Source organism: Anabrus simplex, chromosome 1 (genome assembly GCF_040414725.1).
Source record: "Anabrus simplex isolate iqAnaSimp1 chromosome 1, ASM4041472v1, whole genome shotgun sequence".
In the NCBI taxonomy this organism is placed as follows: Eukaryota; Metazoa; Arthropoda; class Insecta; order Orthoptera; family Tettigoniidae; genus Anabrus; species Anabrus simplex.
The window spans coordinates 1,523,136,033-1,523,164,004 of record NC_090265.1 but is presented as its reverse complement, the minus strand read 5'-3'; the positions used below and the strand labels follow the sequence as shown (position 1 = coordinate 1,523,164,004).

Sequence of the window (27,972 nt, the reverse complement as noted above, 5' to 3'; positions counted from 1 at the left end):
AAACACATGTAACCAATAATAAACACCTTGGTATGCCACAACTTACAATCTTAATTTAAAACACTGATGAAGTCCGAACAACACATCCAAACTTGAAACTAAGTGACACATCAAAACTGCTGTGGTTGATGCTGAACTATGTCGTCGCTCCTAGAGCAGCTAAATGTTCTCGAGTTGATCTGGGAGTTGGCATCCCTATCTGTATAGACAAGCAACTTGATTTATATTTTATGTTTGTTCAATGTAATATGAGTAATGACTGTTATGTAGCTTCAAGGGGAACATTCGTAATTTGAATAGGTATTCCTTTTCGTCAGATGTATTGATCTGTTGTTTACTTTGGTTTGAAGTGAATGTCTGAAAAGAAAATAATTTGAAATAAATTATTGTTTCAAGTTTGGATGTGTTGTTCGGACTTCATCAGTGTTTTAAATTAAGGTTGTAAATTGTGGCATACCAAAGTGTTTATTATTGGTTATATGTGTGCATATGTCTTCCAATTGTAGCGTGTCTGAAGATGACCCAATATATATGGGGTCGAAACTAGTCATAGTTCTATAAGACAATATACAAGCTTATGGTATTGAATATGTGGACCCTTCTGTACCCTTTGATAGTGATCAGTTGTCAATACAGACCATAATATAACTCATAACTTATGACCAGATAATCTAGGCGTCACACTTCATCGTACACTCACCTTCAAGTCACATCTAACAAAAGCTGCAAAGAAGAACATTGCAAGCCTTAACATTGTACATAAACTTAGCAGGTACTAACTGGGGAGCAGATGTGCATACCCTCTGCTCTGTAACACTTGTCTTAGTTCATTCTTCTGTTGCATACTGTCCCCATGTGTAGCTCAACTTTGCACATGTACATAAAATAGATGTGCTTAACTCTTCTATGCACCTAATTTTGGGAATGTTGATATAATAATAATAATAATAATAATAATAATAATAATAATAATAATAATAATAATAATAATAATGTTATTGGCTTTCCGTCCCACTAACTATTTTTACTGTTTTCGGAGATGCCAAGGTGCTGGAATGTTGTCTTTCAGGAGTTCTTTAACATGCCAGTAGATCTACTGACATGAGTCTGACGTATTTGAGCACCTTCAAATACCACCAGACTGAGCCAGGGTCGAACTTGTCAAGTTGGAGTCAGAAGGCCAGCGCCTCAACTCAACTCTTATGGCTCTCAGTCCTCAGTAACATCGCCCCACCTGCACTGCAACATAAGGTTGCTGCTGTTCATGAATTTGAAACTGTCATTCCCACAGAAACTCACTGTTATTTGAAGAACTGCAAGACCTTCCAGCCCTCAGATTATGTTCCAGGAAACCATCATGGATTCTAGACCTTGAACTGACTGGAGTAACTTTCAAGATGAAAGAAAGATAGAAGGAAATTTGGAATAGTTTCTTACCCTTACCTGTGAATGGACATCTGATTTAGAACCCAACTGCTTAAGTCCTTGACTGCAATTTAAAGCATAGTGAATGGGTAATATTAAATCGCTTCAGAGCAACTGTGAGTAGATGTGTGTACTTAATTCACAAATGGAGATTGGATGATTCACCATCCTGTGATTGATAGTGGAGTAGCTTACTAGCCCACTTAAAACATCCTCAAATGTTCTTGTTGGCCCCTTTGCTGGGAGACTCTTGGAATTGCATTGAGTTGCTCCAGACACAGAAGAGTATCTAAACAATCAGGAGGTCCCAACTATAGCCAATGTCTTTTTCTTTTGTTTGTTATTGTTTCGATTTTTTATGTATTCTTGTGCAATTGTTGTATGAAATGATTGGTTTTAAAAAAACACATGGCACGGCAGCTTGATCCCACATCTGACAAACTCAGGTACAGTTTGGTTCCACTTTGGTAGCGATCACCCACTTGGTTTGGCCTGATGACGCTTAAACTCCAAATGGCTTTACTTCTAACTTAACAGTCTGCAAACCACATGACCAATGCCTTACCTATGTTGCCAGTGTTCTACTGATGGAAAAATAGCTGTTACAATACAAGCATGGCACATAGCCATTGTAAAATCACGAGTGAAAACAAATTTACAGAAACTTAAAAAACAATGTTTGCACTTACTGACAACATCCAGCATGAAAACAATAAAAGTAGTTTCTTAAAAATAAAACAGAATGAGGAAATAACAAATTACTCCCCATTAGTGGTTGGCATGAAAGGGCATTATGGCCAACAATGGGAACACTCCACTTATCTCAAATTCACTGGAACCCTCCAAGATGTATCACTGTCACTATTACCAGCTCCCAAAGAGAGAAACTTTTGACACAGTTCTCCACTGTACATCAATTTTCCCACGCCTCACATATTACTGTTTGTGTATGGCACACAACTTTCCTCCAATCATCGGCACTAATATTCACCACAGCTTTGGCTAACAGCTTTTCCAATTTGGAAACTGTGAACTGTTAATTTTTTTGTGTCAACATAATCCATACACACTGATAGTGGTGATGGTGATTATTGTTTTAAGAGGAAGTGCAATCGGAAAACCATCCTCTATTAATATTAATCTGAAGGAAAAAATGGAAGGGGTCCAGCAGTTTGAAAAATGAAGTTATTGGCCAAAGAGAGACGAGGCTACGAAGGGCGTGAAATTGAAAGACTCTCTAGGATTCATAAACCTAATACCGTTGAGGTCTGAAAAGAACAAAAGTTGTTTTCCATTTTCCCACTTCTAGCCCTTTCCTCTCCCTTCGTCGTCATAAGACCTATCTGTGTCAGTGCAACATAATGAAATAATAAAAAATGTCATTTTTTGAAATTTAACATTGCTCTCATTTTAATTTTATATTGTTCTTTCAATTTAATTGACACTGTTGAAACGACCCTAATTTTCAAATGTGACGATCTTGTCTATTTATAAGTAACTTGATAACCAGCAATTTATTTCTTTTAATGAAAAGGATAGATGAAAATGAGGCGCCTGGCACAATTAAGTAGAGGCAATGCCGTAACTCAACTAAGGGCCCCGTGGTCACCAATGCGCACTCCCTAAGGACATCTTTTAAGTCACCTCTTATAACAGACAGGGGATACTTAGGATGTTATTCTTTCACCCCCGCCCACAGAGGGACATACACAATGAGTGAGATAGCTTAACCACTTGGTGAATATATACAATAGAGTTGGTTACCAGGTTTCGATATCATGCTCTACCAATTGGTTGGATATCTGTTTTTCCATGCGCAACCAATGGATAGCCCCAAAATTGGCCAATACGTTGTTGATTCAGAATCTATAATGTTCAGAGCATAAAGTCACCCACAAGTGCATATTGTTCGTTCTGTATCTCATGTGTTTTATGTTTGGTTTTTGTTTTGTTTTGAAACAACTATCTTCCCATTTTGTTCCTTGGTCTACAATATGTAAATGGCGGGAATTTAAAATTTCATTAACATGAAAGTGGGGACCGGATTGCATTATAAATAAGGGAAACTGATGGGACAGAGAAAAAAATGTTGTAAATGGCTTGAAAGCGTAAGTTCCGATAATGTAACAGTGGGGTTGTACTGTATTTAATATAAATGAGTTAGTTCATAGTTGCAGTCGGAATGGTTTTATTAGTATAAGAATTCTCTGTTTATTAGATATTTATGATTCTCACTTGTATGTCCAGTTTGAAAAGTTTATGAGTCTGTATTTGTTAACATTATAACTTACTGTTAAGTTGCTTTTGTTCTTTCTGAATGAATAATTTATGTTTGATTCTCTGTACTAACTGCAGGCCGCCCCACTGAGATTCCTGAACAGGATGTTTATGTGTGCGAGTCTGTGTATGATGAGGCTCGTCGCCTTGTACGCAAATTGCCTCGTGAAGGACTTAAGAAATACAGTCATAGTAGCGCTGTCACCGAGGATGAAATCTACTTCTTCCGTAGACTTATCAATCCACCCAAGGTGAGTTGAGGATAGAAGGCACTGTAGTTTCTGTTAACCCTCTCTGGCCCAAGTTTATTTGACACATGAATAAGAAAATTCTTGTAATTTCCCTTCAAATAGTTATAAATAATGCTTCTGTGCAAAAATCCATACAATTTTAGGAAAAATAAAGAAAACAGAACAGTGAATATGGAAGAGTTACTTAGGAAATTCACAGAAAACATGAAAGTTAGTGATTCCAATTGTAATCATTGGCCTGGAGAGGGTTAATATTAATTTTTACCCTCCTCTTATACCCGATGCTGTCCTAGGTTGTTGCTTATCTGATGGTGGGTAGGAGATAGGGATCTGCGCTCGGATGGCCTTCATTTAAACCGCAGTGGTACGTATAAGTTAGGAAATTTGTTTGGAAGGGTAATAGGGAGGTACATTCAGGGAAACGGGATGGCCTAGGGAGCGGTGATAAGGGAACAGGGAACAGGGAACTGGAAATCAAGTAGGGATGACATAATATTGTTAGTGTTGAACTGTAGAAGTATTGTAAAGAAAGGAATAGAATTAAGTAATTTAATAGATATATATTTACCAGATATTGTAATAGGAGTTGAATCATGGCTGAGAAATGATATAATGGATGCAGAAATTTTCTCACGGCACTGGAGTGTGTTGAAATAATAACATTAAGTTATTTATTAGACCACCTAATCAATATTGATTTAGGTGGTCTAATAAATAACTTAATGTTATTATTTCAATCTAATATCATCAATACGGACCAAAAATGATATTTATTACATGTACTGGAGTGTGTATCGTAGAGATAGGATAGGAAAGGTGGGAGGGGGAGTTTTCATTCTGGTGAAAGAAGAATTTGTAAGCTACGAAAAAGTTAAAGATGAGACACATGAAATTCTAGGTGTAAGGCTCATTTCTAAAGATAATAGGCAACTTGATATATTTGGAGTGTACAGATCGGGAAAGGGTAGCCCTGATGAGGATTCGGAATTATTTGATAGGATAGTCAGCTATGTGGGAAACGACATGGAAAGAAATGTGATTGTAGCAGGAGATCTGAATTTGCCAGATGTCAATTGGGAAGGAAATGCGAACGACAGGAAGCATGACCAACAAATGGCAAATAAGTTAATATGGGAAGGACAGCTGATTCAGAAAGTGATGGAACCAACCAGAGGGAAAAATATTTTGGATGTGGTGCTGATAAAACCAGATGAGCTCTATAGGGAAACTGAAGTAATAGATGGTATTAGTGATCATGAAGCTGTTTTTGTGGTAGTTAAAAATAAATGTGATAGAAAGGAAGGTCTTAAAAGTAGGACTGTTAGGCAGTACCATATGGCTGATAAAGCAGGTATGAGGCAGTTTCTAAAAAGTAACTATGATCGGTGGAAAACGGTAAATAAAAATGTAAACAGACTCTGGGATGGGTTTAAAGAAATTGTTGAGGAATGCGAAAACAGGTTTGTACCTTTAAGGGTGGTAAGGAATGGTAAAGACCCACCTTCTTCTTCTTCTTCTTCTTCTTCTTTTATGACCACATAGGATCACTTTAGTCAGTCCGTCGTTCAGGTCTCTTTGAAGGGATTGTTCGGGCTTTGCGGTCCTCCCAGTACTTCTTCAGACGCTCCGATCTTCGTGCCCTTTCCTCAGTTGAAAATGTGCGTGTTGTTGGTTTGTTTTGTGTAAGGGTAAAGCGGAGGTTTGTATTCTTGAGTTTTGTATTCAATTTTATCTTATTTTTGGTGTCTTCTGTTGTAAGGCCTATTTCCTTCAGATCCTCTCTTACTTCTCTGATCCATTTACATCCTGTTGTGGTATTTTTTGAGACGAGATTGTGTTGTACTAGTTGTTTCAGAAGTCTCGAGTCCTGCATCCTCATGATATGTCCAAAGAATCCCAGTCTCCTCTTACGCATAGTATCTGTAATGGGTTCTAGCTCTTTGTACACGACTTTGTTAGGTATTAACCGCCACTGTCCATCTTTCTGATATTTTTTGTTGATACAGGTTCTTCCAATCCTCCTTTCAATTTTCTGAAGTCTGTCAGTCTTTGATTGTTTATTCAGGTAAAAGAGTGTTTCTGCTGCATATGTAGCTTCCGGTTTTATAACTGTGTTGTAGTGTTTTATTTTTGTATTTATTGATAGACATTTCTTTTTGTAGATATCCCATGTTAATTTTTGTGCTTTAGCTAATCTATTTGTTCTTACTTGGATTGAGATTTTTTCATTTAAGTTATGTGTTATTACTTCTCCAAGATATTTAAACTGAGTTACTATTTTGATTTTATTACCATTTATGGTGACTTCTTTTAGCTGTGTTGGTTTTTGGGGCATAATTTCTGTTTTTTCAAATGATATTTTGAGGCCAATTTTATTTGCAATGTTTTGAAGTTCTGATATCTGGGTTTTTGCTTCTTTTATGTCCACTGCTAGTAATGCTAAATCGTCAGCAAAACCCAGGCAATTTGTTTTGATTTTTCGGCCAATCTTTATTTTGGGGGGACATTTTCTAAACCATTCCCTCATTACCATTTCTAGAGCACAGTTAAATAATAGTGGTGAGAGCCCATCTCCCTGCCGTAGTCCAGTTTTAATTTCAAATGTCTCTGATGTTTCACCCCTAAACTTCACTTTTGACTTGGTATTGGTGAGAGTCAATTTTATCATGTTTATTAATTTGGGGTGTAGTCCAAGGTGTCTTAAAATTTTAAACAGAGATTCTCTATGGATGCAATCATAAGCTTTCTTGAAATCTACAAATGTTATCACCATATCTCTGTTTCTTCTCCTGTTATAGTCCATTATCAACTTAAGACTCATGATCTGATCAGGACAGCTCCTCCAGGGTCTGAAACCTCCTTGATATTCTCCTAGTTCTTTCTCAAGTTGTAAACTTATCCTATTAAGGATGATTATTGAAAATATTTTGTATGTTATATCTAGGAGAGAGATTCTCCTGTAGTTATTAGGGTCGGTTTTGTCCCCTTTTTTGTGCAGAGGATGAATGAGGGCTGTTGTCCAGTGTTCTGGTAGTTCTTCTTTAATCCAGATAGAGACAAGTTGTTGATGGAGGGCAACTTTTGCTGAGTTTCCTGCATATTTCCAGATTTCCGCAAAGGTCTGATCTTCTCCTGGCGCTTTGTAGTTTTTTAATTTATTCAGAGCCTGGTAGACTTCCTTTATTGTGGGGGGATTGATGTTTTCTGGTGATGTTTTTATCGGGGTGTTGGTGTCCAAATGAAGGAGTTCTGTAGGTTCCTCACAATTTAAAAGCTTGTTGAAATGTTTAGCCAGAATTTCTGCATTGTCTTTATTGTTATGGGCCAGCTTACCATCTTCATCCTTCATCAGTAGGGTCGGGGGTTCATATTTTTGGAGCTGCTTTCTGAAGGTTTTGTAGTAGTCCCTTGATTTAGTTTTACTGAACTGTTCTTCAATTAACTGCAGGGTGTCCTTATGATGTTGTCTTTTTATTCTTCTTAAGACTTGGGTAGTTTCTTTTCTCTGTTTTACTAACTTTTGATAGGATATTTCTGTCTTTTGGGACTGATGTAATAGCCATGCCTGATGTCTTTTCTCCACTGTTTCATCACATTCACTGTTCCACCATTGGTGTTTTTTACGTGGTTTAATTGGAGCTAGGTCTTCTGCAATTTGTTTAAGGTTGTGTACTAAGTCTTCAAGTTTGTCTGTGATTTTTATTTTTTCAGTTGCTTTCTGGTAATTTTTGTTGTTGATTAGCTGGGTAGGATCTATTTTTCTTTTAGTTTTAAGGGCTTGCTTTTGTTGTCTCCTCTGGGGAGTGAGTTTAATTTTAATTTTAACTACGTAGTGATCTGAACCTGTGTCTATTCCTCGGAGGACTTTGACGTTATAGATCTCTTTGTGGTGGTATTTGTCCATGCAGACGTGGTCCAGTTGCCATTCTCCTTTAGTGTAGTCAGGGTGTTTCCATGTTTTGAGTTTTTGAGGTTTCCTCTTAAAACATGTAGATTTTGAGATTAAATTATGGTTTCTACACAGGTCAACTAGTCTCTCTCCATTTTTATTTGTTTTCTTGTGTGCTGGCCATTTTCCGATGATGTCACGGTATTTTCTTTCTCTGCCTAGTTGAGCGTTGAAGTCGCCTATTAATAATTTTATATGGTGTTTGGGGATGTTATCTATGGTCTGGTCCAATAGGTCCCAAAATTCTCCTGTTTCCTCCTGGTCTTTTGAGGAGTTGTTTTTATCATTAGTGGGAGCATGGGCATTTATTATAGTATAGATTTTATTAGATGCCTTTAAGGTGAGCGTTGAGAGTCGTGGAGACTGTGATTTGAATTCTTGAACTGAGTTTATTATTTTAAGGCTGACCAAAAATCCTGTTCCAAATTGTGGGACATTCTTCATCACTCTCTTCCCGGGTATACCTTTATAAAGTCTATACCCTTGAGATTCCAAGGCATCCTGGTCAGTGTTTCTAATTTCCTGTAATCCCATGATAAGAATTTTGTGTTGGTCCATTATGTCGGTGATCACTTTTAGTTTACCGGTTTGCATGAGTGAGTTTATGTTGTGTGTAGAGAAGTATGTTATCTGCTTTGGTTTGATTCTTGATTTTGTCTCATTTACCTGATTCAAGAACTGGAAAAAATCCAAAGAAAAGCAGCTCGATTTGTTCTGGGTGATTTCCGACAAAAGAGTAGCGTTACAAAAATGTTGCAATGTTTGGGTTGGGAAGAATTGAGAGAAAGAAGACGAGCTGCTCGACTAAGTGGTATGTTCCGAGCTGTCAGCGGAGAGATGGCGTGGAATGACATTAGTAGACGAATAGGTTTGAATGGCGTCTATAAAAGTAGGAAAGATCACAATATGAAGATAAAGTTGGAATTCAAGAGGACAAACTGGGGCAAATATTCATTTATAGGAAGGGGAGTTAGGGATTGGAATAACTTACCAAGGGAAATGTTCAATAAATTTCCAATTTCTTTGAAATCATTTCGGAAAAGGCTAGGAAAGCAACAGATAGGGAATCTGCCACCTGGGCGACTGCCCTAAATGCAGATCAGTATTGATTGGTTTGATATGGGTCTTGATATATTCGTTCCACCTGCATGTTTATTATAATTTCAGTAACTCTTAGTTATAATTGTTTACCGTACTAAACCTATATCGTTTGATGATGAAAGCATAAACCCATGCTTAGTATGTTTAGGTATTACGCTCTGTAGGTATTGTACGCGTCCAATATGCTCGATATCAATATGATCATTGGAGAACACAAAGATCCGCAAGGGTGGACCGTTCATAAATCCAATAAGCATATAAGGACAGGAAAAATGGGAATAACCCTTAAACTGCAAAAATAAGATATGTGGAACAATACTCTTATTAATAAAATATCAATTAAAATATTTCAGAATAGTATTGTTGAATGGTAATCAAACCATCATAGATTACAAAGTGAATTCCAAAATTGATATTTCAAACTGGAATTTACTTTAAAGTATTTAATCTCCTTAATTTTCCCTAATTTAATTTCTTCAGCCTTCTTTAATCCCCTAAATGAAAATAAAAATATTATTTTAATGACTTCTAGTGTGATCTCTCACATCCTAAATTAACCAAATTAAGTGATGCCTTTTAATCTTCAGAATACAAAGTATAATTGACACAGACTTGGCTAAAGTCCTATCAAAATGCTAATTGAGATCATTATTTGAAAGCAACATTGTCCTCTAAATTTAAAACAATTCTTTAAATTTAACCTCTTGTGGGTTTGAACCCCGCTGTTGGCAGCCCTGAAGATCTGAAGTTGGTTTTCCGTTGTTTCCCATTTTCCCACTTCTAGACCTTTCCTCTCCCTTTGTCGTCATTAGACCTATCTGTGTCCGTGCAACATAATGAAATAATAAAAAATGTCATTTTTTGAAATTTTACATTGCTCTCAATTTAATTTTATATTGTTCTTTCAATTTAATTGACACTGTTGAAACGACCCTAATTTTCAAATGTGACAATCTTGTCTATTTATAACTTGATAACCAGCAATTTATTTCTTTTAATGAAATGAATTGTGGTTGATCAGTATGATTCTGGTTATTTCTTAAATACTAAAAACACTTATGTCATATAACACGCTCTTGAAAGTAACAGTAAGTAAAAATAACTAACATTAAATGTAAAACACCACAATTCATAATGTACAAATAGTTAATAGATAAAATTATGTTTGGAAACTGCTATTAACAGGCAAGAAAAGAGAGAATAACATAAAACATCCTCAAACTGCTTTCCTGTAAAAGTTAATATGTACAATGCTTGAAATAAGTAATGGCCCATCTTTGTAGTCGCAAAAGTTCCAAAGCGCATGTTACACAGCGCTTTGCATCCTTAATGAGCATGCACAGTGCCTACTGTCTAGGAATTTGACAATTCATATGTGCCATTTCTTATTTCTATTATTGTACGATCATTCCGTGATATTCTGTTGTTTTGAAATTTGATTCTACACATTCAAAAAATATATGTAGCCTATAGTAAACGGACAGAGAACAGCATCATACAGTGTAAGCATACATGGATATAATACACATAAAAGGAACACACGGGTCAAAAAATGTTGACTCTATTTTAGAGAATTATATGTAGACAATATCTCAGACCAAACTGAAAAAAGAAAAAGAAATCTTGAGTGAAATATGTTTTTGGAACTAGTTTAAAATATGCCCTACTTTTAGCAAATTGGTTTTGCACACGTTGCTGGACACTCTTTTGTTCAATGTTGTTCTTCTGTGAGAGAGTTGTTTTCATAGATATACTTGATATACTAGCCATTTAAGAAAATCTTTTCAGAGCAAAAGTCTGGCACTCTGCTGTGTCTTGGCCAAGAGCAATTAAAGTAACTTTAAATGCACAGGATTATAATTCGGATTTGATAAAGGATTAACAGTCTTAGTATATTACATTCTGGACTGTATGAACTACTTTATATTTACAACAAAATATACCTTGGATAAATATTGTAATTCATTTCATTAAAAGTGAAAGTTAATTAATAAACTTCTGTCAAAAGAAACACACACAAATATGCAATACTTTACATATCCTGATGTACTATTCAAGCAGCATTAAATGTTATGCAGTTATAGGGAAAGTGCTGTTGTTACATGACCAGCCCTATGAGCAGCACCTTCCATAATTCAGTACCACCCATATTTCAACAGTTTCCATAGTGTCACAGACATATATCAGACTGAGACTTTGGTGAAAGCTTCATTTTGTTCTGGCCTGTGCCAAGAGATAAATATGAAAATACTGCATTCACAAGAAATAATAGGTGGTGATATTCAAGCTCTTACCCACATAAAACTTGGAAGAAAATTGTAGAAGTGCATGTTACTCCACTCCATTTTAGTAGAGACACTGACTATTAACAAAACAATACTTTGGCAGTTTTAAAAATGTGGTGTTTTTATTTTTCCTATCCTTTACAGAATTGGTCTTTCCATGCTCTGATTATGCATAGTGAAACTATTGCCGTATATTCAACTTTGGTGTACACCATGATTTCTCCTGATTTTATTGGAAAGAGTCATTTGTTAGATTTAAAAGATATTTAGTGTTTTTCAGTTATTAGCACAAACACAAAATATATTATGTTGAGACCTAAAAATAATTTGTAACCTTGAACTAAAGGTATGACTACTTCTTACAGGTTGGAAGTGAGAGTGCACAAGCCCAGCCAGAGACAAAGCCCATTCCATATGAAATGGTAAGATTATTGCAGTTATGAATTTATCAAAATGAATTCAAACTTTTGTGCATTATACTGCATGCTGATAACTGGGGTTCAGAAGTTTATGACCTAAAGAAGTACAAAATATGCATTAAAATGTGCCCTAAAACTAGCTAAATAATGACCTTTAAAAAAAAGGTAAATATGACTTAAACATTTGAGGGATAGGTAGCAAGTATTAGAGTACTACTAACATTAAACATGTTAAAAAGTAATTAGCAATAATACAACAGGCACTTTAATCATGCAAACTGGCAGAGCTAGAGCAGGTAAGTTAAGACTTTATACACCGAGCTCGATAGCTGCAGTCGCTTAAGTGTATCCAGTATTCAGGAGACAGTAGGTTTGAACCCCGCTGAACCTGAAGATGGTTTTCTGTGGTTTCCTATTTTCACATGTGGCAAATGCTGGGGCTGTACCTTAATTAAGACCACGGCCGCTTCCTTCCCACTCCTAGCTCTTCCCTATCCCATCGTCGCCATAAGACCTATCTGTGTCGATGCGATGTAAAGCAACTAGCAAACAACAAAAAAACTTTATACATTCAGTATCATAGCCCAAAGGTGCAGTTCTCATTCTGTTTTCCTACTTTAAAAAATATATATATATAATAAAAATGAAGTATTAGTTATGCTTTTTGGTATCTTAGCATATGTTCGTACAGCATCTCTTTCTCGGAATCATGTCTTCTAAACCTCCTACCTATCTCTTGCTGGAAAAGAAAGAAAATTATATCTAGTGTAGTATTCTGAAATCCTGTGTTTGAAAATCGATGCACATAACATGTACCTTGTTAAAAACGTCTCCTTTTCTGAAGATGTAACCAATTTTTTATCACTATCACTAAAATGAGCAAAATATGACCAAAGCAATAAAAATGGTCAAAATGTGCATTTATATGCAACATAAAATTGCTTTAAACAGGGTCAGGAACCCATCATCCACAGTTATTTTACAGGTTTTGGTTAAAATGACATCAGAAATGAAATATGTCTTTTCCTTAACATCCAAACCTTACTGATAACCATTTGCTTAATTAACCTCCAATGTACTGACATTTAAATATTTATAGATCTTTCCTGTTCTTAAGGCATTTGAAAATGCTTTGGACTTTCAGGCACCTGCAAGTTGTATGTATGTTGGGTATTCAGCCCGAAGGCTGGTTTGATCCTCCACAGCTCTGCCAACAGCTGTCATAAAGAGCCTAGGCGTGGAAATGAGGAGTGAGATAGTTTCCCGTTGCTTTCCTCTCTGAGCCAGAAGTTGCTATTGCATATCTGTCTGCCAAGCCCACTCAAATGCATGAAGCAACCGACCCTATGAGTGATATTTTCACACCGTTCATAATAGGGACTGGCTGCATAAGGAATGGTATTACTAGCATGCTCATACCTCAGTCACTTTCACATTGTCAAAGCCATGGATGAGACTGAGATATGTCAGTGAAAATAACAAATTTATTCTAGCCCATACCAGAAGACATAATGCACTGTAAACACTACATCTCGCCAGCAAAGGCAAGCCTGCAAGATAAGAAAGTGATTAGTGGTGGCATAGGAGTTACATATTCACTCACTGAAAAGAATTAAAATACGGTATTCTCTTTACTCTGCTGAATTAATATTGTCACACATATTGCCCCTTCTTAATGTTCTGTATTTATGCTTAAGTTTTATGATTTTGTATTCTAGAGTTCTCATAATCCTTTTGCTTCTTGTAAAATTTACAATAGTGCAGTCAGTATAAATAGCTCTTATATGACTAGTTTTTAACAAATAGATGCCACTAAATAATCACTCCAGCAGTTATGGAGGAACATTCTCTACAATGGTTGTAACACACCAGAGTGTAGCTAACAAAATGCTAACCATGGGCTAGCTACCAAACGGTAACACAGATACATTAGGTAACGTGTTTCAAGTGTGAAGGAAATTTACCCCCAAAGAGGCCTACAAGCATGGAAAGATTCGCTATAGCAATTTAAAACACAGGGTTAAAACATAAGTGAAGGGAATCAAAAGCACTGCTACCAAACAAGTAAAAACAAGAAATAGTAAACATATCGCACACAAGAAACCCAACACAGTGGCAAATAAAAGGAAGCATACTTACCTGGTCTTAGGATATGTGAAAGTGACATCCTAACACAAGGAAAACACAGCTAATTGAACACCCATACCCGATACTACAATCCCTCAAATGAATAACTCTGAAATACAATTAAAACTCAAGAGTATTTAATAAAATTAAAATGAATTTACATTAAATGGGAAACATCATTTAATTTGCATGTAAAGAAATTCCACTTTAAGTTTCAACTCTGGAATCGTTATTAAAAAATGGCGGACACGTTAGAAGAACGGTTAGAATGTGCTCTCGGAATGCTCGCAAACATCGCTGAAACAGGAGGTTATCTGAAAAGAGAATCAAAAGAAGACGTCCAGAAAGCAGTTAGTATCATCAGAAACTGTTTTAAAGAAATAAAAAGGTCTTTAAATGATAAGGTCAGAAATGGTGATATAGCACAAAATGAGGTTAGGGAAAGGAAAACAGATCATGCGTTCCAAGGAAGATACAGCTGCCTCATGGTGCAAGTGGTGCCATCTGCTGGTACAAGGAAAGCAGCAAGCGCACGGTGACATCTGTTGACCAACCGGTCGAAGCACGTGAAGATGACGACAGCAATCATCGACTAGCACCACATGAGGAGCCAGGCAGCAAACTGTGCCTAGTGACATCTGCTGGCCAAGCAGCAGGAATAAAACAAAAAGAATATGCACACAAAGAAGAAGACGGCCAGCACATTGGACTGGTAACACTATCTGTTGACTCAAAACACGAAGATATGGACAGGAACCAGAGCAGGACGACACCTACAGACCGACCAGCTAAAATATATGTAGATATTGGCAGTAACCAGCGACCACTGATGTCTGCCGGCCAACTGGACGAAACACAACAGACCAAAGACCCCATTGACAGACAGCGCCTAGTGGCTTTACAAAGGTGAAAAATGAGAGTATCCTCCTAATTCAGTACATTATATATAGTCCGTCATTAGATGGAGTAAACAGATTCAAACATGTTTCAGTTCGTTTGAGCCATCTTCAGTGAAAAATGAGGGGGGTTGAAATAATTTACATAATATAAGTTAAAAAAATGCCAAAAAACATAATGAAGGAGCAAATGAAAAAAAAAAAAAAAAAAAAAGAGCCTAGACGGAAACAAAATTAGCACAAATGTACAATATTTACATCAGTGTGCAAAGCAAAAAACAACTCACTGTGACAAAATTCAGTGGAACAGGTGTTAATTTAAAATAATAATTGAAACTAAAAACTGTGTTAACCTAAGAAACAAAGGAATGAAAAACAAATGATGCAGATGGAAATGAACAATAGTAGCACATGGTGAGGTTGAGGACCTCACAGTTTACAAATATATTGGGTTTTGTAACAATAACAACACAGGTTGAAATCACTGTCGAAAATCATCCTTGTAGAAACCCATAACATCAAATTGGTCAGGAAAGGAGCGGGAGCAAACATTCTTGAGAAACCAAGCCTGATATAACGTGCAGGCGAAAAGCCTGTGACAAGGAAAAAACACCAATGAAATTTGAAGCTTTAGAAATAACAGCATTCTCAATATCTTCTCAATCTAGCAGTCCCTTTCTTGATTATTGTTTCAAAATGTTGGCTATTATAAAGGGTCGGAAGGGCCGCAACATAAAATTGAGAAGCTGTGTTAGGTAGAAGACAAATGCGTGGAAACCGCCAATGAAGTTCTAATCTGTAATGGAAAAAAATGAGGTGTGAGAAACGTGGGGTGATAAGTAAAAAATGTGGAATGGGTGTGAAGAAAGCTTCAACTTACGGTGTTTAGCAGGTGGTTGTCCTCTCGAATGGCCTGGCCTTCTCAAAGTAAAGGTCTCGTTTGCGTGATCCAGTCTCTTGTTGGTTCAGTTGTGTTTGCGAGGACGGAAGGAGCGGAGGTCGAAGGGGTGATGCAGGGCTGGTGTGAGGAGGGGGTAGTGGTGGTGAGTTGGAGAGATGGAGGTGGGGTTTGTTTGTGTTATGGAAGTTCTGACAAATATATGGAATTAATGTTTCAGGTAGAAAGTTCTTTTCCTCGCTGACTTCATTTAAATTGTGAGAGGGGTTCATAAACCGATCTACATCTATGTGGATGCTCTCGCAAACGTTGAGCAAGGTGCCTTTTTGCTCATAATGCAAGTTCTTAAGGTCTTTATCTATTGAAGTGTATTCGTGGCTGGATGCTTTATGATGTTCACTCATAGCTGAAAAACCATTATATTTGAGAGCGTTGCGATGTTCAGCGTATCTTATGACAAAATTGCTGCCTGTTTGACCAATATAGCTGGAATTACAAGATTGGCATTCTAATTTGTAAACTCCAGAGTTCAAATATTTGTTGTTAATGTTGTTATTGTTATTGTTGACAGTGTGTGGATTGAAAATGAGTTTGGAGTTGGTGTGGGAGGTTCTATAAGTTATTTTGATGTTGTGTTTCTTAAAAATGTTAGAAATTTGGTAAATGCTACTATTATTGAAAGTGAATGTGGATAACTTTTTTTAGGAGCAGAATCTTTTTCTAGGGTAGTCTTGCGTCTGCTTTTATATCTATTGATGATTCTGCTGACGAAGGTTCTACTGAAACCATTGCGTTCTGCAATATTGTAAATGGTATTAATTTCTTTTTTGTAATTCTTGCGAGATAAAGGGACAGTTAATGCTCTGAGGACCATGCTACTGTAAGCTGCTTTTTTATGTATGTCTGGGTACACAGAGGTCTGATGGATGGTATTGATAGTGTGGGTGGGTTTCCTGTATATATTGAAGGATAAAGGGTTGTTGCTGTTGCACATAATGGTTAAGTCCAGGTAATTAAGGGCATTATTGTTTTCTGACTCTATGGTGAATTTTATATGTGGGTCAATGGAGTTGAGAAATCCAAGTACTGTGTTGCTGTTAGTAACGTGGGGGTCTAAAATAACAAACGTGTCATCTACAAAGCGTGTCGAGTGTTGAATGCCATTGATCTTGCCAATGATGTGAGAATGCTCTAAATGATCAATGTAGTTATCCGCAAGGATTCCTGAAGCTGGTGACCCCACGGGAAGCCCTATCTGTTGGTAAATGACATTACTGAAAGTGAAGAAATTGTTGTTCAAAGTAAATTCCAGAATCCGAATAAATTCATCTATTTCGCCTATACTTAAATTGCTGAATTTGGAGAGATTGTTCTTAATCAATTGTACGGTGCTGTTAACGGGAACATTAGCATACATGTTAGTAATATCAAAAGAATGAAGAATGTGATGTCTGGATAAATTAAAGTGTTTAATCTTGTTGCAGAATTCTAAGGAGTTCCTTACTGATGTGTTGGCTTGAAAACGATAGTGACACTTGAGGAATTTGGGAATGAACCGAGATACTTCATAGGTCGGACTGTTTCTGAAATTGATAATGGGTCTTATGGGGACGTCTGCTTTATGGATCTTGGGTAGCGCTTTGGCTGTGGGAAGCGTCGGATTCATGATAATCATTTCGGATTTTTCAAGGTCATTAAACAGAAATGAAATGTTCTTGATGATGGTTTTTAGGTCTCTTTGTATTTAATTAGTTGGATCTTTTTTAGAGGTTATGAATTGTCTGCAAAAAATGTGTTTGCTTTATTAACATAGTCACTTTTGTCCATGATTACGGTAGCATTTCCTTTGTCAGCTTTTGTTATAATTAAGTCGTTGTGTTTGACTTTTTTCTTTAGTTTGTTTACTTTAGCTATGTGCTCTGTGTTGGGTTTAATGGTTTGTTGTTGATTAAGGATGGAAGATAGCTTGCGTTTGACTTCATATCGGACCTCTTCTTGTATGTTTATTAGTAATTTATTAATGGCCAATTCAGATTAATCTATGGTGAAAATTACGACGGTTAGAAGGATTACCCCAATTATGTTTAGGTCCCTTGCTCAGCACATCGAGATCATCGGCATCAAGATTGATTTTACTTAAGTTTACTACAGGTTGGTGAAAATCATGAGGCTTTGTGTTATTTGGGGTGTTATGTTTGCTAAGCATTGTTTTTGTTTTTGAAAGAGCATTCCACTTTTTGTCAAGTGTTTTTTGTTTCTTTAACAAAGTGAGGTCAAGTTTGTTAGAGACGTGTAATTCAAAGGACGTCCATTCAATCCAGATTTAATCGGTTTTAAGCTGAGTCGCACAAGTTTTAGCTGTGTTTCTATGAGTTTTCTTTGTAAATTTTAGAAAATTGGGGGTTACGCTATTAATCAAGTATTTTTTCAAAAACGTAAGTCTTGCCCTAATTTGGCAACTTTTATTTTGAGATTGCAATAAAGGTTAGCTTTCTTGCTTGCCTGGATGGCATTTCCATTCCTTGTCACAGGCTTTTTGCCTGCACGTTATATCAGGCTTGGTTTCTCAAAAACGTTTGCTCCCGTTCCCCTCCTGACCAATTTGATGTGATGGGTTTCTACAAGGATGATTTTCGACAGTAATTTTAACCTGTTTTGTTATTGTTACAAAACCAATATTTTGTAAACCATGAGGTCTACAACCTCACCATGTGCTACTATTGTTTATTTCCGTCTGCATCATTTGTTTTTCATTCCTTTGTTTCTTAGGTTAACACAGTTTTTAGTTCCAATTATTATTTTAAATTAACACCTGTTTCACTGAATTTTGTCGCAGCGAATTGTTTTTTGCTCTGCATATTGATGTAAATATTGTACATTTGTGCTAATATAGTTTCCGTCTAGGCTCTTTTGTTTGTTTTTTCATTTGCTCCTTCATTATGCTTTTTGGCATTTTTTAAACTTATATTATGTAAATTATTTCAACCCCCCTCATTTTTCACTGAAGATGGCTCAAACAAGTTTGAATTTGTTTACTCCGTCTAATGACGGAATATATATAATGTATTGAATTAGGAGGATACTCTCATTTTTCACCTTTGTAAAGTGAAAACCGTCAATACGGAATGATTCTAATATCTTGTAAAAGAGCCTAGTGGCAAATGACAGCCAAACACCTAAGACAGACGCAAACACAAAAATGGAAAAAATAACCAGCTACAAATTATGATAGAATCTCTCAAACAAAATCAGAAAGCTGATTAAAGATGAAATTAAAAACGCAATGTAGCAGGATACAGAACCCCTCCAACGGCCCACGACAATAGAGTTAGAAGTTACCACGCAACCCGAAGAGAGCAGCATGGGAAGAGACGAGGACAACGGGGGCTTTACTATAAAACAGGGGAGAAGGCACAGAGAACAACAGTCTCTAGAAGGAAACGCAGAGATAAATAGAACCGGCAACAACCTCACAACCGGAAACCCCTCGGAAGCAGAAGACCGACAAAATATGAAGACAGATGAACACCAAATACAAACAAATCGAAGAGACCGACATTCCAGAAACTTACAAGTCGCCAACAGAACACCCACCCCCTCTCTAAAATAGGAAAAGGAGAAAAGACAAGTAAACTAAAGCCTGCAGTGAAACTATACTGGCTTTTTCTGGGTCGCCTGGATGAGAGGACTACACCTGAACACATCACGGAACACATAAAAGAGAAAGGCATCAAGGAAGTAAAAGAATGCGTGGAACTAAATACCAGAGGAAGAAACAAATGCTTCAAACTTGCAGTCGACGAACACATGAAACACGAAGTTGAGAGGGAGGAATTATGGCCTGAAGGAGTAATCTTCCTACTGTATCAGTTTCGCAATTGACTACAATCAAAGAAGAAGAGTGACGTCAAAATCACGTTATGGAACGTGGAAGGACTAAAATCTCATCTAAATATTTTACCAGACGATATAATATCCAGTAATGACATTCTCATTTTCTGCAAAACTCTTTTACAAGAACCTTGAAACATACACGGTTTCTACGCCGCTCATGTCCTGGCCTAAGCCGGGCCAAAAGGAAGACCATCAAGTGGAGTCTCGTGTTACTACAATCCAGCACTAGGGCAAGCAAATCACATAGAGACAAGAGAAAACACTTGGATAAAAAAATTTCCAAATCGTAGGTATCTATATAAGACCCCAGTGCTCAGCAGACGAAGTGATAGAAATCGTAATGACTGCACTGAAGCAAACTGATCCAAAGATTCCAACCCTGCTGGCAGGACATGTAAACTGCTGAATAGACAGACCAAACAACAAATCAGAGGCACTATTTGAACTACTGGAAAAGGAAGGCTTCATCCTCAGCAACAAAGCACAGAATAAAACTTACATCTCTCACAACGGCTCGAGCACTATAGACCTTGTATTCTACTGCGGAAACGACCTAAAGCTCAAAACCATAACTACCACCACAGAGCCAGCAGGCATATCTATAAGGAAACAGCTCTCAGTAAGAGCAGAATTCCAGATAACATCGATGGAGATAACCACACAAAATGAGCAGCGATGGACGCCAAGAAAAATAGTTCCCAATCTACTAGTACAGAACATAAATGTGGAAGAAATACTGAACACAATAGAAAGGGGCAACATTGATCTTGCACTGAGGAACCTAACTGAATCCCTGATGCAGTCTGCATCCCCAAAACCGACAAAGAGGAAAAGCAAACCTTGGTTCGACGGTGAATGCTACACAGCACGGAACCTGGTCCTTGAAAAACTGAATGACCTGAAAAAGATAGGCATGAACGACAGCACTCTAAGGCTCAACAATGTACACGCGAGAATGAGATATACCTCGCTCCTGAAGGCTAAGAAACAACAGTATACCCAGACCAAAGAAGAAGAATTAATACGAGAAGCAGAAGCAAAACCCTACAAAGTCCTAGAGCCACGGAGAACCAAGGTGACCCCAAGTGTCTCAATGACAATATGGGAAAACCACTTTGCAAATATACTACAGAAGAAGAAAATGCAATACCACGCCAAAGGAAGTACCCCACTAACGGAAGAAGAAAGAATAATGGAAGATGAAGTTTGGCAAGCAATTCAAAAAAGCAAACCTCAAAAGGCAGCTTGCTCAGACAATATCTTGAATGAGCTGATGAAAGGATCAGTGTTATATACCATTAAGTTATGGACAGCCCTATACAACAAGTGCCTAGAAATCATGGACACCCCTGCAGTATGGAGAGAATCGATAGTCAAAGTGATCTACAAAGGGAAAGGACCACAGAACACCCCAGAATCCTACAGAGGAATAGCCTTGGAATGTGCACCATTCAAGATAATGAACATCATCTTACTTAAAAAGATCCATGACAACATAATGGCAGTTATACCAACGGCTTTACTCCCGGAAGATTAACTATACAAGCGGTGGGACACGTACTCCAATTCATAAAACAGATCAGATGTAAGGCTTTTCAGGCGTTTGCTCTATTAACCAGCGTTTCATCTTAGGTCTGACACTAGACTCATCAGAGTGGGATGTGCTAGGCGGGCATTAATTCCATTGTGGAGTTTTATCTCCCATATGCAGTTATCAGACTGTGCCTCTTAAATAGGCTTCTGATAAGTTCACCTGCATACACCCCAGCGTCAGTGGGTAGGGTCTGACACATCCCACTCTGACGAGTCTAGTGTTAGACCTAAGATGAAACACTGGTTAATAGAGCAAATGCCTGATAAGCCTTACATCTGATCTGTTTTTTGATATGCTCTATTGGTGGAAAAACATCTAATTCCCTCCTTGGGAACTTAGAATTTCCACTCCAATTCATAAGCGAAGCCCTGGCTAAATCCAAAGGCCATGCATGTGCAGCTTTTGTTGATTACAAGCAAGCTTTTGATGGGGTAAACAGGGATAAAATACTGGAAAAACTAAAGCCTTAATTTCATAGCAAGCATCCTCCGAGAAAATACAATCAGAATCCGTGATGGCCTAATGCAATCCAAAAGAATCCAGCAAACAAACGGAGTATTCCAGGGAGATCCTATAAGCCATATTATGTTCAGCGTACTTACCCATGATGTGATACAAACGATACAAACAGAAGCGAGGATGTAGTTGTACACCGATGACATGATCCTGTTCTCAGAAAGGGGATAGCCCCTGCAAGAAGCCATAAACAAATTGGAAGAGTGGTCCCAAGTAAATGACCTGGTTATAACTAGGGTAAAGACAAAAATAATGAAATTCAGAAAAGGAGAAAACCTGGCGAACACTATAGATTCACTTGCGGAGAAGAAGTACTAGAAATAGTCAAAAGCTACAAATACCTAGGACTGACACTGAAGTTGATGGTTATGAATTTCATGTTTTTGGTCCGTATTGAACAATATATAAGTAATAATAATAATAACTTAATAACTTAAATGTTTCCACCTTTTCAATACAATATATTCACAAGATTACAAAATTATACGGTACTAGTTTCGACCCATCTAGGGGTCATCATCAGCCGTATTGGAGCAAAGATCATTTGTGGCGAAATCCTAAGATAATATTATTTTAAAGAATAACAAGTGAAATGAGATGTTATGGTAATAGTTAATAATACAAGGAATATACATAATAAGAGGTTTTTAACAAAGAATAAAGTATAAATGGGGTGTTGTAAAAATTATAATCATGGAAATCAGTAAGTTCTTGTATTGAAATGAAATATGGCTTAGGAAGAGGGCTTAAGGTGGGGCTGAAGGGTGCGGGAGAAAGTGTAATTGTCTTGGAAAAGTACCTTTGATTAAATTTAGGATTGAGTTTAGGTTGGCTGCATTATTGTTTCTGAGGAAAGTGATAAATAGATCAAAGAGTATGTTGGGTTTCTCTGAGATTTCATTGAGATTGTGACTGGCATTAAAGTATTGGTCTAGGTGTATGTAGTAATTTTCCATTATGTTCAGTAAAGGGCCCTTGTTTGCTAATACGAGGATGTCCATATCTTGTTCAATATTGGTGAAATTATGGTTATAATCTTGTATTGAAAAGGTGGAAACATTTAAGTTATTATTATTATTATTACTGACACTGAAGTGACAGGACATGCCTTTTCCAAGCACATTGAAGACAGAGCTGTAAGAGCAACAAAGGCGACTTTCAAGATAAAGAAACTGAATCTACTATCCATCACAACAGCCCTGAGACTATTCGACATAAAGATTGCTTCCATTGCCTCATACGGCATACAGCTTATAAGGAACTACCTCACATACTCGAATCTGAAGCGATTAGAGAGAATTAAAACAGCCTACCTGAAAAGAATGCTCTGCATCTCAAAATATATGCAAAACAGAATAACATAATATATCCTGGCAGACACAACCTTCTTTATAGAAGACCTGATGAAAGCTCATAATCTGATACCAACACCACAAAGCACCATATTCCTAGAAGACAGGTGACAGAAAGCAAGGGACATCAATCCCGGACTCTTCACCACCCCAGCGATGACAAGCAATGAATGGAAAAAGACCAACTACAAACTGCACCATTTATACACAAGAGTGGCAGCCCACAGACTACATCACCGAATATGTTCAACCAAGGGATACCACAGCCCCACCGACAGATGTCAGTGCACCATATGTGGAGGACCATGCAACACATATCATATCATTGAGTGCAAAGACAGGACATCGATTTTGTCAGATTATGCAAATGATGCTAATTTTGTTTAATTAATTAATACCTTGTACACAATGTGTTTAATAAATTATATTGTAAAAATAAAACTTTGTGGAGATAAATAAATTACAAGATTATAAGATTACAAGAAAGAGCCAAAGGAAATTCATTAATGTTACTAAACATCTTCAATAGGTTGCACACCCATTAAATATTTATTATCTACAGCACATCTCATAGATCATCTTATAATTAAAATATTGTTTTGATGACAAGACTTTTTTTTTTTTTTTTTTTTTTAAGTGCTTAAAATACCATCCAGTAATTTATACTCTAATATCATAGTCTGATATCACTTCTTGAATATGTTAAAACACCCTGTAGTTAATTCTTGGTTACATCACTTATTCATTTTACCAGTTATTGTCAGGTCAAGCATCTTCCAACTATAACTAATTTTACCACACCCGTAAGCGATGCGTTAAAAATAAACATGAGAAAAATTGAGAATGTTATCACATACACACAAGGTCGCACTTATATTAGCCCCTAAAACATAACTCAAAGTCCTCAAAACATAAAGAAAAGAGAACGAGTTACATAACAATGAGCAGAAGAGACCCAAAGAATTGTAGTAGAAAGTTCCTAACTGATGTTTAAAATATACTAATAATAAAAAGAATGTTAAGTTTTAAATTGCCTTAAACAAATTAAATATGATTACAGTAAACCCAAATTACAATTTAAAAATGAAAGAAGGTGATAAGAATTAAAGAGGTACAGCTACACTATATAACGGTGATCACCAGAGTAGTAGTAATAATAATAATACAAAGAATTCAAGATTTACTTGTAAATATAGGTTAAGAGTTTGTCCAGAACAAGGCCTTATTCAAAATTATGTCACATTTGACCTTCTAGAACAGGCGATATGCATAGTAAACAAGACAGATATTTTGAATTTTAGTTAGTTCGCCATTACATATAATGAATAATAATACCTTAAACCCAAAGAAACCAGTTCAACTGCTATTAAAGCTTCTCATCAGAATGAGTTCTTTGAAATAATAAACTTTGTTGTACGAGATGAAATTCTTCCATTACAAACACTCATTAAGAATATCAGAAAATAAACTCACCGATCAGGCATTTCCATTTTACTTGGTACCAATCTTACCATTTACCGTTAACAACATCAGAATGTTTGAGAAGTAGAACTTAGTAATCCTTATGGAGAGTTAAAAATATAGTTCTCCAAACTCCTAATCATGGATGTAACTCAAGACACACTGCACATCAGATATACGTCAGCTTCCATGACTGCTCAAACGCGACGACAACTACTAACGGTTAATCTGGGCACACATTGAGAAACAGTTGACCACAGAGCAAGGCAAAACAGGGCAGGACAGTGTGAGGCTGACGAAACTGTGAAGTGCATGTGAGCGCACATTGTCACGCAGCATCTCGTCGGATTTCAGAAATGTTTCCTTCAGATTCTGTGATATTAGGACATCCAGTGAAGGGGCTCCTTTAACGACTTCCTCTTTTCTTAATCTTCAAGTGTTTGTTATTTTCTCTCACTTTGATAGACATCTTCACAATTTTCCTTGTGCTGATGACCATACAGTTTATCTTACGGCAATCCCAACAAAAACTACCACCGACAGTTTACAAGACTGAACAATATTTCCATGTTAGCAATGTTTGGTGTTCATATGGACTAAGCAACAAGAGTCTAAATTCATTAATGCCTATCTCTGTTATTGCAGCTGGTACGGTAAGACAGTAGAAGACATAAATGATCGGAAATTGTATTCTCTTTAACTTTTGTTACGTAATATTCATTAATAGGATCAGAAAGAGAGGGAGAAAACATTTATTTACAAATGGGCAGCTAGATTTTCATCTAGTTTGCCACAAGACACAGTATACTAAAGCCAATCAACACTGACAATCTGTTGTGAACAAATTTTCATATATATTTGACAAGATATGGTAAATTATTTTCCCTGTTTATTTCTTCTCATAAATGTGATGGTGGATGACGGCCACGGAGTCGGCAATGATGCTGCCCATAATCAACATGAGATCTTGACGTGAAATACCCTATCTTGCAAGAACTTAGGACACGAATTGTTACATAGATATTTGAGAATTAAATTTTAGGCCTTCCCTAAACTACCATTTTACCCAGCGTGAATAAATTATTTATAGCCTAGACTGTAGTGCCTTATTCCCTGAATTTACATATTGATCTCCATTAAATTTTGTTCATCCATTTTCTCGTGATGCATGTACATACATACATACATACATACATACATATATAACAGAAATTAAAATTTAAAATGGCATTGTAGTACTCATGGTTCACATAGTACAAAACAAGACCGAACAGCTGTGGTCATTTTCTTCTCCATTTCTTAACAAACTACGTGACACATGCGCAGTAAACTGTGTGTCCGAACACTGTGTGTGGTAGGCAGAAGTAAGTGCAGAAATGTCCTGTCCTGCTCTGCTCTGACCTGCCTCACATTGTGTGATGATGCAATGAATTGCATGGATTACAAAAATCTTCTCTGCTCTCTGGTACGTTAGCTGCTTCGCTTGCGTCCCAGTGTGCACCCGGCCTCATAGTTCACTTATCAGAGCGCAAGCTTCAAGGAGCAGGGAAAGGCAAGTTGCGGTTGCACGTGCAGCGTTACTCAATGTTGCAAGATTTAAATTTTATGCGGCTTCAATACGTTACAGTTCCACTTGAAATTAATGAACTGTAACAGTCCTATTCCATTAATGTGTCTCAAATTTAGTTATGAGCACAATAATACACCATATGATAGTAGAAGTTCAGTAGTTGATAGCCAAGTTCAGAAGGAAAAAATGTGGCCAAAAATAAGCCCGTAAATTAAATGTTTATAACTTAACAGTGGTGATTCCTCAACATTCTCACACAATTGAGTTGCCTGTAATTCAAGATCAGGCACCTTCAGACAATAAAGGCACAATATGTTCCATAACATCTTAAACAGCCTTCTTTCCTTGCCTTCAGTAAAATAATTGTGTGTATTATATCAGTACCTGCCAGTAGCTTGGGGAACACCTTAATTTGGTACTGTGCCCTGGTGGGGGTGTGATAGGCGTCATTCAATTATAATTAATTATTGAGGAATATACATTTCATTTTCAGAAGAAAGAATATCTTACTTTGCGTATAGTCGTACAGACCAGGCCGAGATGGTATTGTGCAACCTTCCACAGACTGTTGTCTCCACTAAGATTAAGGAATACAATGGCAAGCAGAATTAGAATTCTCAGAAATTGTGACGAGGGGAAAGAAACAGGCCAGAGATATTTCCGAATCAGTGGAAGGTTTCAGGCCCGCGGGCGAAATTAATGTGTGAGACACTGGAGGGAGCCGTGTGCAAAATTCCTAGGAAAAATGTCAAGGGAGCTCCAAGTTACTAGCAGGAGCTGAGCACAAGGTTGGCACTTGAAGAAAAAAGATATGAAACTTCTCTGTCCCGCGAGAGCTTGGACCAATCGTAAAATTCATAGGCCGGGAGGCAGGTACGACAACTTCGTATTGTAAGAAGAACTAGCAACATTAACTCCACGGATTAAATTTATAGAAGGGAGTGAGTTACAGATTCGGAATAAGGTGAATTTTAGAAGCCTAACCATATAATAAAAGTTATTAAAAGTTATTAAAAGTTAATAACTGAGGGAGATTGATTGGCGTAATTCTGAGAATTCATGGATGCTATCCGTTGATTGGCTGCAGGCAAAGGACGCTGCAGAAGAGCGCGAAATCCCAGGCCGGGATACAAGAGCTAAATTCGCAATTATATCAATTACCAGCAAACGATATTAGTTGAGAATTGGCATAGAGCCTTTGAGAACGTAATTACATCATTGGATCCCATATTTAAGCCACTGGCAAAGGCGCAAATAGTCGTATGAGGATATCGGAGGTGCGCGTCGTGAGATGACCTTCCGTGAACTCGGAGGAGAGGGGAGTCGAATATAAATATAGAGTCGTGGAGACGGACTTACTTACTTCTGATAATGTGTTCGAGCTGTTTCCACGCCAGGGGTGCGTAACTTACTTGTGAATATTTTCCGTGCCTGTTACTACGCCAGGGAGCATGTGTATATTTACTCGTGGAGTAGGGTTCGAAGTGTTAGAATGTTATGTAGCACAGTGATTCGTGACGTGTAGTAGTTCATATTACAGTCTTGAACAGTCTACTAGCAGGAAGAGTTCCAATATATACAGAACTCATTAAATTAAAACCTGCGGATAGGAGTGTGAGATACTACAAAAAGAAATTAGGAAGTACGTGGTGTGAGAACAATCACGGGTGTTCGACTTATTTCACCCAGTAAACAGTCAATCATCAACTTATACCTGGTCAGCTGCGCGAACACACGACGGGAAATCGAGAGATGAAAGTCTATGATTTTCCACCTGTTCAATGAATTTGTATTGAACAGGTGGAAAATCATATACTTTCATCTCTTAATTGTAAATCCTTTTTCAATACGGACCAATTATGAAGTTTTTAACATTAAATGGGAAATCGAGTGTGCGTGCGGGCCGTTGTAAAGGGGATCCCGAGGTATCCCATGTTCCTAGTGTCCGGTAAAGGAA

At 37.1% G+C, this 27,972-nt stretch overlaps 1 protein-coding gene and 1 long non-coding RNA gene across 13 annotated transcripts in view; one reads left to right on the top strand and one right to left on the bottom strand.

Moving 5' to 3' along the window:
• The window catches only part of polybromo (protein), a 618,289-nt gene that overhangs the window by 500,441 nt on the left and 89,876 nt on the right, over positions 1-27,972 (top strand). For all 12 annotated transcript variants that reach the window (XR_010858640.2, XM_067138036.2, XM_067138039.2 and 9 more), the window contains 2 exons: positions 3,781-3,953; positions 11,654-11,710. Coding sequence is in view for 11 of the 12 variants with exons in the window: in XM_067138036.2 (XP_066994137.2) it covers positions 3,781-3,953; positions 11,654-11,710 (230 nt within the window). In the remaining variant the exon portion in view is untranslated. The remainder of the gene's footprint in view (positions 1-3,780; positions 3,954-11,653; positions 11,711-27,972) is intronic.
• The window catches only part of LOC137497040 (uncharacterized), a 142,272-nt gene continuing 128,329 nt past the window's right edge, over positions 14,030-27,972 (bottom strand). The window contains exon 3 of the long non-coding RNA XR_011017619.1: positions 14,030-14,148. This is a non-coding gene — a long non-coding RNA (uncharacterized lncRNA). The remainder of the gene's footprint in view (positions 14,149-27,972) is intronic.